Source organism: Neurospora tetrasperma (assembly GCF_000213175.1).
Source record: "Neurospora tetrasperma FGSC 2508 unplaced genomic scaffold NEUTE1scaffold_1, whole genome shotgun sequence".
Lineage (NCBI taxonomy): Eukaryota > Fungi > Ascomycota > Sordariomycetes > Sordariales > Sordariaceae > Neurospora > Neurospora tetrasperma.
The window spans coordinates 2283393-2293862 of NW_009799099.1; the positions used below are offsets into that span (position 1 = coordinate 2283393).

Here is a 10470-nt window from a genome sequence, read left to right on the forward strand (position 1 = left end):
CAGGTGGTAAGAAAATTCAGGCTTATATACGAACTTGTGGACTTTTACTTACTTACTTTTTAGGAGGATGGAAACCTATCACAATGCAAGCACCCGTCTTGACATCAGTCATCATCCTTACACTCACACTGGCCGGTGCGATCGAATACTTGGCCCAAAAGAGCCAGAAGGAAGGTGGATTGGCACTCTCGGAGTGCTCTGATTGCCATTCTGGGGTTGTGACCTTTGGTTACCTTTATGCACCTACAGTCATTTCTGTTCTTTACAGCTTGTTATGGTCTTGGATAGATCTGGACATACGACGGATTCAGCCATGGCTAGAGGTATCTCGTCCGGAAGGTGCCACAGCGAATTCTTCACTTCTTTTGGACTATCCAAATACGTTTCTTGCCTTCATACCATTCTCGGCGTGGAAAAGGGGGTAGGTCACTTCTGTATGGTGATCTAATTTTCACAAATGGAAGCTAACAACATCGAGCAGACACTGGCCTGTCTTCTTCTCTGGGACTGCTTCTGTGATACTTTTCTGGGCAATCACACCCCTTCAAAGCTCGATTATGGGCATGAAGCCAGTGGCATTTACTAATAATATTACGGTGTCCTCGCACTTAACTCTTCCATCGCCTAATGACCAGGCGATGATGTTGGACACAACGGTTATGCATACAGCCTATGGTATGGCATGGCTCGAGCAAGCCCCCCCGGCGTTCACGACCTCCGACTATGCTGTCATGCCGTTTTCTAGTCAGGCTACGAGTACGCACTACCGACCGGGCGAGAATTTGACCGCCGCCACTGACATGCTCACCACGGAAATAAATTGCTGGCAGCCATTGACAACTAAACTACCGCCGGCAAGCACCTACACGTTCGACAATGGTCATGGCTGCGCTGTCAACGTCAGTTTCTTCCAGGCCCATCCCTATAACAATGACACTTCCATCATCCTCTACATCGGCTATCACGGAAGTCCAATCCTCGACTATTACCTTGAGAGCCCGCTTTGCAGCAAAAATTCAACCAACCAATTCCTCACCATCTTCGCCTCGAGGCACATGGATGAAAAACTCGGCAGCTACGAAACGAACATGACGGCTTTATTTTGCGAAACCTCGTATCACAAACAGCCCGTGTCTGTCACAGTTTCTGCAGAGTCGGGCCGTCCTCTAAATGAGTCATTAGTTCCGATTGGAGTAAAGGAACATCTCACACAGGATGAATTCAATTCCACGGCATTCTCATACCTTACGGGTGTGGGAATGCCTCCTGATACTCCTACCGCCACACGCGACTTTCCAGCGGCTACCACATTTGAGCCCTGGGGTAGTCTTAGCAAAGAGAATGTCGCCGGACCAACGATGCCAATGGTCAATCTTGCCCTAGGCCTCTCAGGCGAGCTCGCATCTGACTTCCAGCATGCTCCGGTTATGGAGCGTGCTTTTACCCTAGCTCATAAAACAGTATTCTCTGCCGCGATCTCACATCTTGCTTCCGAAACCCGAGAGAATAAACAGGCAGACGGTACGAGCAGCTACATTCTAAATGGGGTTGTAGTTAGTAGAACAATCTCGGCTGTTCTCGAGTGTCTGCTGGCCCTGCTCGTCTTTCTCATGGGGGGCGTATTGTACACTTGTATGAAGGCAAAGAGCAACCTCGTATCCGATCCTGCAACGATCGGATTTGCCTTCAGATCCGTGAGAGCCAGCCGAGCTGTCCTCAATAGGCTGGCAATGGAGGATTGCTCCGACAACGGGACACTTCAAAGAAATCTTGCTGGAGAACAATTTTTCCTCGAACAGGGAACAACGGGCAATGTTCTCGAGATGGAATCCAAGGCCGACGACGCTGTCAACATGGCTGACCGAAGGCAGAATGTTCAATATGATCCTGTTCGGCCCAAAGAGTCACACCCTCTGACGGGATGTTTGCTTATTGCTGTACTTCTTGCCGGAGCTGGGGTCCTGATTTACTTTAAGAAGATGGAGCAGAAGTTACAAGGTGATAAACACGTTCGCCCGCATTATACAGAGACGAGCTAACAGACATTCCAGGACTACCACGACCAAGCGAGAATTTCGAAGTTCTACAACTACTAGAGAACTACATTCCGACGGCCCTCACAACACTCTTGGACCCGTTTCTTGTTCTTTTGACAAGATTATTCTGCATGCTGCAACCGTTCAATATCCTGCGCAAAGGAAAATGCAACCCGCAGCACACTCTGGAGACCAAGTACACGTCACTGCCACCTCAGCTGGTCTTGTGGCGGGCCGTACGATCCCGAGACTTCTTACTCAGCACTCTTTGCTTGATGGCTCTTCTTGTTAATGTCCTCACTGTTGCACTTGGTGGTACATTTAATGAGTTGCCGGTGCAGCTTCAGTATCCCACGACCTTTGCGGAAGCTCGAACGACTACTCTCAGCCGTGACACATTACTAGACACCACCTACATGATCCGCTACGTTTACCACGACCACTATTACGCTGCATCCACAAATATTTCTCACAACACCACACTACCGCCTTGGGTCTCGACCAAGTACACATTCCTCCCAGTCAACATAACCTCCGAGTCACCGAGGTCACCAGATTCGTATCGGGCTACACTACGAGGCTTTGGAGTGGAGCCTAAATGTGAAGCCATGGCAACATCGCCTTCTTCAACCTCCGGGTCATTTGCAAACGTCACCCACCTGATCAATGGTTTTACTGTCGAAGGTACTACGTTCAACTTTCGCCGCGATGATGGCACCTGGCAAACGTGCGAACCCACAGACCTTAATGTGGGATCCAACACTACGGGACTGGGCGCTCGAGAAGTCATCACTCCACTCACAATCCCAACGGATCAGAGTGGCAGCGCAGCCTCTCAAGACCACATTTGTGAGGACCGCTTTGTGGCTGGCTGGATCCGCATGGACACCAAAGACCCAGCGAATACATTCCGATCAACCTTCCTGTCATGTCAGGCAGTACTCCGTACAGCCACGTTTGACGTCGATTTCGATAAGGCGGGGCATATTCTTGCCTACACGCAGAGAGGAGACTTTGACGATATCACATCCTTAATGTCTCGAAACATGTCCCAGAGGCTGATTAGGCAGGCAAACAAGCTCGTCAACAACAGTGGAAGGCCCTTTGCGATCTATGCATGGCACAACACGACTCTGGTCTCTGACTGGTGGAACTATCTCATGAAGATGTACCTCAACAGCACTGATCTGGTTGATCCCAGCTTGGATATCCCCAAGCCTGAAGCCGTGATTCCCACTGTGGAGGACTTGTATCGGAGATTGTTCGCGATCGTACTCGGGAAAAACCTCGACTTATTCGAAGAGCCAGCCAAGCCAACGGACGTGCCTGGCATCGCCATCATTACTGAGACGCGCATCTTCTTAGACGACAAAGCATATCTCTTGAGCGTTATCATTCTCTGCGCCAACGCAGCTGTTTTGATGTGGGCCTACCTCGCACAGAGCGATGCGTATTTGCCCCGCTTGCCGTCGACACTGGGATCTGTGCTTGCATACGGGGCAGCTAGTCGAGCAATCAGAGAATACGGAGATGGTATCAATACCGACCAGGAGATATGGCATAATGAGGACTTTTATGGGACGTACTCGTTTGGGAAGTACGTAGGCGTCGATGGTAACGCTCATGTTGGCATTGAGATGGATCCCTTTGTAACACCAATTAACGGAACCATGCTAAAGCGCCGAGCATCTGCGAGGTTATGGTTTAGGAAGAAGGAGCAAGAGCCACATGACTGATTCCTTTTTTTATTTCCTTCTTTCTTTCTTTTTTCCTTCTTTCTTTTCCCTTTTTTTCTTTTAGGGGGGGGGGGGGGGGGGGGTGTTGAGCATCATTTTCCGTTTTTCTTTGAATTGTTAGACATCGTTTTTGTTACCCAAAACAGCGTCAGGTCTTCAAACCAACCCGCAATGATACGTTCTCGAGATTGCGTTTCAATAGTATCTCTAACTGATGGGTGATGGATTGGGATGTTCCCTCCCCAGATATCTCTAGCCTCGTGAAATCGTCGAAAGAACTCACACGGCAGCAGCTACCGTAGCGGGTCTATCAGGATCGCAGTCTGTAAGTGATGGTAGAAGGTTAGCAACGTACGTGAAAGTGGCCCTCAATGAGTTCTGGGCTCACACCTCCACAGGCATACCGCCTCACCCATCGCATCCCTCCAATCCCCCCTTCTCTTTAAACCTCAGCTACACCATACTCACTCACCTGCAAAGATATGATCGCCCCTCGTCCACAACTTCAGCTTATCCCTCTTAAACTCCTCAAAATCCCACTCCTTCTGCTCCAGATGTTGCTCGAGCAGGAACACGTAAACCTGCGCCTCCCTCTCCTCCCCTTCGACGTTGCCCTCACCATGCACGTCGCCCACCTTTTCTAGCAGCTTCACTTTCACCGTCCGGCGCTCATATTCAGCTCCCTCAAAGTAATCCAGCTTGTCCAGGTTTGCCTTGGTCAACCCCTCCGCGAACATACCAAACACGGTGTGCTCGGCGTCTTCGGTGATACCGGGGTAGTCAGCGAACTTAACGCGGCGGCGGATGTAGCCGTGAAGGATGGCGGGCGTGAACTTGTGCTGGCGGGCGATGATGTCGGGCACAGTTTTGTTGTTGTAGCAGACTGTGTTGAAGACTTCGGGGACCATGAGGGTTCCTGGTATACTGGTTAAATCATGGCAGTATGTCTAAGGTCACATTTGGAATTTAGACGTCGAGACGAATGGTGCTATCCGATAGTGACTCACCGTAGAAGAAGGCGCAATGCACCGGGTCATCGCTTTGAGCAGATGCCTGTTCTTGGTTCGCCATTTTGGAGGAGCTGATATTTTTTGGTGGTGAATATCAGCTGTTTTGTGTTTTCAACGAAACGATTTACATGGAATGATTAAAGAGCGAGATGGCTGTAGTGATAAAAGAAGTCAGACACTGACGATAACGGTGAGGTAATTGCTCATATAACCGACCTTTGCCCCCCACTCAACACAAAAAGTTCAACAAGAGACTACTTACCACGTGTGATTCTTACAGATGGTGATGTTTTTATTTTGAGAAGAAACTCACTTGCGCCGGTTGACCAGATGTTTCCTACGTCTAACTTGGAATGACTGGAGCCAGAAGTTCGCCGATTCACGTCGCCAGTTAATGTTATTAGCAAACTATGTCCGTCGTGCATCCACTTTGCAATACGATTCCAAAAGTTAGAGGATGAAATGGACTGTTTGACGATCCGAGAACCTCGTTCAAGGCCTCAGTGGGTTCATAGAGGAGGAATGGTGTTGACAGCCGAGGCCGATAACAGATTCAAAGGAGAAGAGCAGGCCTGGAGGGGTAATGGAAGTTGGTTCCGGTTCGGAGCCCGGACAGATGGTAACATGTGCACGGACCAGGCTCGCCAGGTACCTCACCCCGCAGTCTCATCCCCTGATGGTGCCAACCCGATAACGTGCCACGGGCCCGGGCGCAGCGTCGTACAGGCAGTTTCCCACTTCCGCCGCAATATGGACCTCTTCAAAATTATCACCACCTATTATAATCCAAGCCAACCTCATTGTCAAAAATTCGCATATCTCAATTAATAGAGCCGAAACTGAGAGTCTCAGTTGGGGATATGGCGCGAAATCCGGCATCGTAAATCTCTTCAAACACAGCCTCACATAAAACTCCTAGAAAACATCAGCACTATAGCAAAGCGCTTCGAACGAGCCCAACCGATGTCTGGCTAAATGGATACGGATACGCAATGATCTCTCACAACTCCCGCCGAGTCGGCCCCGATTATTACGCGCCGTGTCGAAGCGTAGACTTATTCGCTCATTAGCCACTCGCAGGCTCTTACGTTCCTTTCTTTCAGTGCGGGAGGTACCACTCCTCCCACCACTCCACACTACAGTAGTGTAATACCCCGAGCCACCCATCAATCGTGACCTCTTAAGGTCCCTCACAAATAAACGCAATGATCCTACTGTCACACACTTGGTCACCCTATTTAGACCCGCGGCTTCGCAGGTACCTCTGCCGGCACCAAACTTGTTAGCGCGGTGGTTTGTAAGTAGCAAGAGCTCGGAGTTCGTACAGAAGATGACTCGTTTAATGACCTTTAGAGCTCTGAATTCTGTCAAGTGGCAGTACCGCGGCCACGCGTGGATCGGGGAGCATGCACCGGAAGAAGAAGAACACACACACACACACACACACACACACACACACACACACACACAAACCTAGCTGTGAAATAAGGAGCGGAATCTGTAAATGGTGACTGCCAAAGCGACGGGTTGGTCGCCATGCAGCAAGATATTGATGAGGGTGTGGATGAGATGGCGAGCTCGTTGAATATATGTGAGATGGTAAGAGTTTGCACTTACATGTGCACTAGAGACCGCTCACAGTCAATTCCAACGGGGACATAATGGAATGGCTTTCGCTCGTGGGATGTTGAATTCCACTTGGTCTAGGCACGCCCGTTCGAGTGACCGTGCTGTGGTGTTTAGTGTACGCCATCGATGAAACCAGTCCCTGTTGTTGTTTCATCCTTGAGGCATCCATGGACCAGTCAACAGCTCAGGGGCGCCCTGATCCGGAGCATCGGCGTACGATGCCCTGTATCTGACAGGGACAGCGATGCTACAGCAGCCACACGGCGAGGTACGTACCGTTCCCGACCATCCAATGTTGTACTGCAATTCTGGGGATACAAGGGTGGTAGGCAGCCAAGGGTCTCGCCAGCAATACGGAACTTGACAGCTTCCATTGACAACGGATGTTACTACACAAAAATGGTCACATCGAATATCACTCTTCATTGGGCGTATTGCAGCTTTGGTCATTTTCTCTTGCCGAGAAAAGACTGTAGAAGGAATGGCGACCTGACTTCCCATGTAAATGCCATTGTGCGACCCCTTTTAGCTGATTACGCACATCTTTGGATCGGCACGATTGGTTTTCACGGTGGAATAATGGACGGCGCATATACCACTGAGGGATAAAATGTAGCAGAAGCTTGCAGGTCTCCCGCACTGGCTGTGATGGATGACTGGTGAGGGAGGCGGAATGCTTTCAGCCTCTAGTAAAACCTGGAATGGCTTTGCGGCACGTTACACATATCTCGCATCTCGGCTGTAACGAAGCCGGTTGGTTCGCTCCCGGAAATAGGAAAGAAAGACTAGTACTGATTCGATTTGATAGCCTTCATCTTTCTTGGGTATATCGGAGATTTGGTAACTACGTTCCATCCACACAATATCTGCTTCCAGATGCATACTACCTTACCTCAAGTTTTTGCAGGCTGTCAAGTGGGAGTTCGAGCAACGGGGAACCCCTGATCCTCTGAAACCCCTGCCACGCTGTCCTTGGCAGGAACCCGATAACCACGTCCAGTCATCGATCATCAGTCACCACCACCTCAGTTTATTCATTCCCAGTCCTACCACCTTATGCCTGGAACCCCGCATCTTGGGGCTCCTGAATGTTTCAATATTCATCACTTGTTCTCTTGTTATTAAGTCTATCATGGTCTTTTATCATGCACTGGCAACTACTGCAACTTTTCCCTGCGACTCTAGCGCCGTTGGGCTTCAAGTCGTGGGTCTTAACTCAGGTGGGTGTTGGCCGGTTGAGAGTGCCCGAGCTTCTGCACTTTGCCGCTCTGCAAGGATACTCTGCCAAGAGAAAGACAGGCCGCAATTCTGGTCACCTCCAGTCAGCAAGTGACATTTGAGTACCGCGTCCATGGAAGCGCAACCTAGAAGGCCTCATTGGGAGCCCTAGGGTAACGGCCAGTCGGATTCGACAACATCCACCGTAGGTAATGTGGGATGCCTCCTTGCTGACCGCTCACTGAGCTCAAACGGAGATAGTAAACGCCGTCATTTTTGGGTTTCAGGGGATCCGTTGCCATCGGGAATAACCAAGCAGGGATTGGGATTATCCGGACCTCGTCCTACAAGTGCCATGATTGCCATTTACGCAGTAGGTAGAATACTTACTTTCACACTCTCAGTGTGGGACTCTAAAGGCCTCTTTTGAGCGTCTTGACGAATCCCCACGGGAAGTTGACGTTTCAGACAACAGACTCTTTCTGCCGTTTGCCTGTCCGTGCCACGCCATAGATATCTCACTACAGGCTGTCCAGAGCAGCAAATGCCCTCCTCCCTCCTTGACAGTATCACGTTTTCCATGCATCCCCCCAACAGCATGTCTGGAAGCTTGCGGCTCTAATCGAACCATTTGAGGTGGATCGTCTCCAGTATCAAGAAGCCCCGAAGCTTGACGCCTATCCAATGCGTTTGAAACAAACCATCACAGCCTATCATCAACCTAAACTGGGTTTCTAGACTAGTAAGTAATGTCTTTGGCCCACGTGCGTCATTCCCCCGTGCTTTACAGAACGAGAGGCTAAAGGTGTTTACTGACCCTGACTGGTCAATACTTGCCATCCAGCTTAGATGATGCCCATCCTCCAAGTGGACCACTGTGTTTCCTCCCCATCAGAGTGGTGCTCTCCTACCCAATAGTTCGCTAGTCACTTCTGTTCCTGCAGAAGTTCCCAAAACTCTATCCCTGTTTGCGAACAACTGAGAGCCTTGCATTTCTCTATCTCCGCTGCTACTCTGCTGTACTTCCATTCATTTATAAGACTTCCCTGGCCAAGGCCCATTGTCGTCCGCTTCTCTTCAACAGCAACCATCTCTTGGTGACTCGGCCTTCCTTACCTCTTCCCTACGAGGCTTCTACTGTTATCATCTTGTTGTCTTATGTTCTGCCTGGTGCATTACCCTCTTTCATTACTAGACAACTATTCCGGCTTTCAAGCGTTCTCTCCCGAGCACAAGCCAACGACACTGTCTCCTTGACACTTGACGCAATACGATTATTCCCAAAAGAAACTCTCACACGAGTCTACCTCTCCCTACGGATCCTTGAAGTTACTCGTCTGGAACGAATAGCCTCAGTTCCCAACCATGCTCTTCACACAAGCTCTCGTCGCCACTGGCGGCTTCGCCGTGCTTTCACAAGCTCATATGCTGATGAACACTCCGAAGCCATTCGCATCCCCACAGCTGCTGAATGGACCTCTGGACCCAAGTGGCAACAACTTTCCTTGCCAGGCCGGCTCCGGGGCTGTCTACTCCGGCACTCCCAGCTCCATGGCTTTGGGCTCGAGTCAGCCCTTGGCCTTCACTGGCTCGGCAGTCCACGGAGGAGGCTCGTGCCAGGTTTCCATCACCTACGACACCAACCCAACCAAGGAAAGTGTGTGGAAGGTTATCCATTCCATTGAAGGTGGCTGCCCTGCGAAGAATACTCCTGGAAACCTGCCTGAAAACGCCAATCTCGCTGATCCATTCGATTATTCTTTCCCCATTCCCGACAATATCCCAACCGGCAACGCCACCATTGCTTGGACCTGGTTCAACAGAGTTGGCAACCGCGAGTTTTATATGAACTGCGCGCCCGTCGTCCTCACTGGCAACGGCGGCTCTAAGTCCAACTGGGAGTCGCTGCCAAACATGCTCGTGGCTAACATCCCTTCCATCAACACCTGCAAGACGGTGGAAAACCACGATTACAAGTTCCCCAATCCCGGAAAATCGGTCGATGTTTTCGGCTCGGATTTTGATAATGGTTTCACAGGAGACTGCGGGGGCTCTACCACTGGTGGCGGTTCCGGTGGCGGCTCCAACGGTGGCTCCGGCGGTGGCTCTGGATCGTCTCCCTCACCATCCACCACTGCTCCGGCTGCTGCTCCCACTAATGCTCCTGGTGGAGGTGGAGGTGGAGGTGGAATCTTTATCACAGCCCCGGTTCCTGATTCTCCCACCACTTCTGCTCCTGCTCCTCCTGCTCAAACCGGCGGCGGCTCTTCCGGTGGTGGATCCGGCTCTGGCTCTGGCTCTGGCTCTGGCTCTGGCTCTGGCTCTGGTGGCTCTGGCTCCGGTGGCTCGGGCAGCTCCGGTGCTGGATCTGCTTGCAGCACTGATGGCATGTGGAACTGTGTTGATGGAAAGTCATACCAGCAGTGCGCTGCCGGCGTCTGGACGCCCGTCATGCCACTTGCTGCTGGCACCGTTTGCGATGTCGGCCAGTCTACTTCTCTCAACATCAAGGCTGCCGGCAAGAAGATGAGGCGCCTTGCCGTTCGTTTCCGGGGTTAAAGCGTCAAACTCCATCACTCATTCAAACATAACCAACACTTTCTTTCTCTTCGTTCATTACACACATCTTTGGGATCTTTTTTGGGGACTCTTGCATTGGATAAAGCAACACATTAGCAATACCCGGCGGCGCATTTTGTTTAAAAGCCTTTGTTTTCTTGTCACAAACAGCTTGTAGTATTATCATGTACATTCTCTAGAACACTAGAATAAACAGAATTTGGACATACCCATAATACTGACCCTGAGCTTTATGTGACCACATAGATCTGAAGAAAAAAA

At 50.5% G+C, this 10470-nt stretch overlaps 3 protein-coding genes across 3 annotated transcripts; 2 read left to right on the forward strand and 1 right to left on the reverse strand.

The window, feature by feature from the left end:
• Positions 1–563: 563 nt before the first annotated feature.
• NEUTE1DRAFT_76069 (uncharacterized protein) lies at positions 564–3772 on the forward strand (the record flags this gene model as incomplete). The annotated part of the gene is made up of 2 exons (XM_009849624.1): positions 564–1998; positions 2052–3772. 2 exons carry the CDS (start codon positions 564–566, stop codon positions 3770–3772), a joined length of 3156 nt encoding a protein of 1051 aa, XP_009847926.1.
• Positions 3773–3943: 171 nt separating this feature from the next.
• Positions 3944–5288, reverse strand: NEUTE1DRAFT_115839 (uncharacterized protein; the record flags this gene model as incomplete). The annotated part of the gene is made up of 4 exons (XM_009849625.1): positions 3944–4095; positions 4245–4688; positions 4780–4853; positions 5045–5288. The coding sequence occupies 3 exons, from the start codon at positions 4841–4843 to the stop codon at positions 4052–4054; spliced, it is 552 nt and encodes a 183-aa protein (XP_009847927.1).
• A 3581-nt stretch (positions 5289–8869) lies between these two features.
• Positions 8870–10188, forward strand: NEUTE1DRAFT_127516 (uncharacterized protein; the record flags this gene model as incomplete). Its single annotated transcript, XM_009849626.1, has 1 exon — positions 8870–10188. One exon carries the CDS (start codon positions 8995–8997, stop codon positions 10186–10188), a length of 1194 nt encoding a protein of 397 aa, XP_009847928.1.
• Positions 10189–10470: the final 282 nt, after the last annotated feature.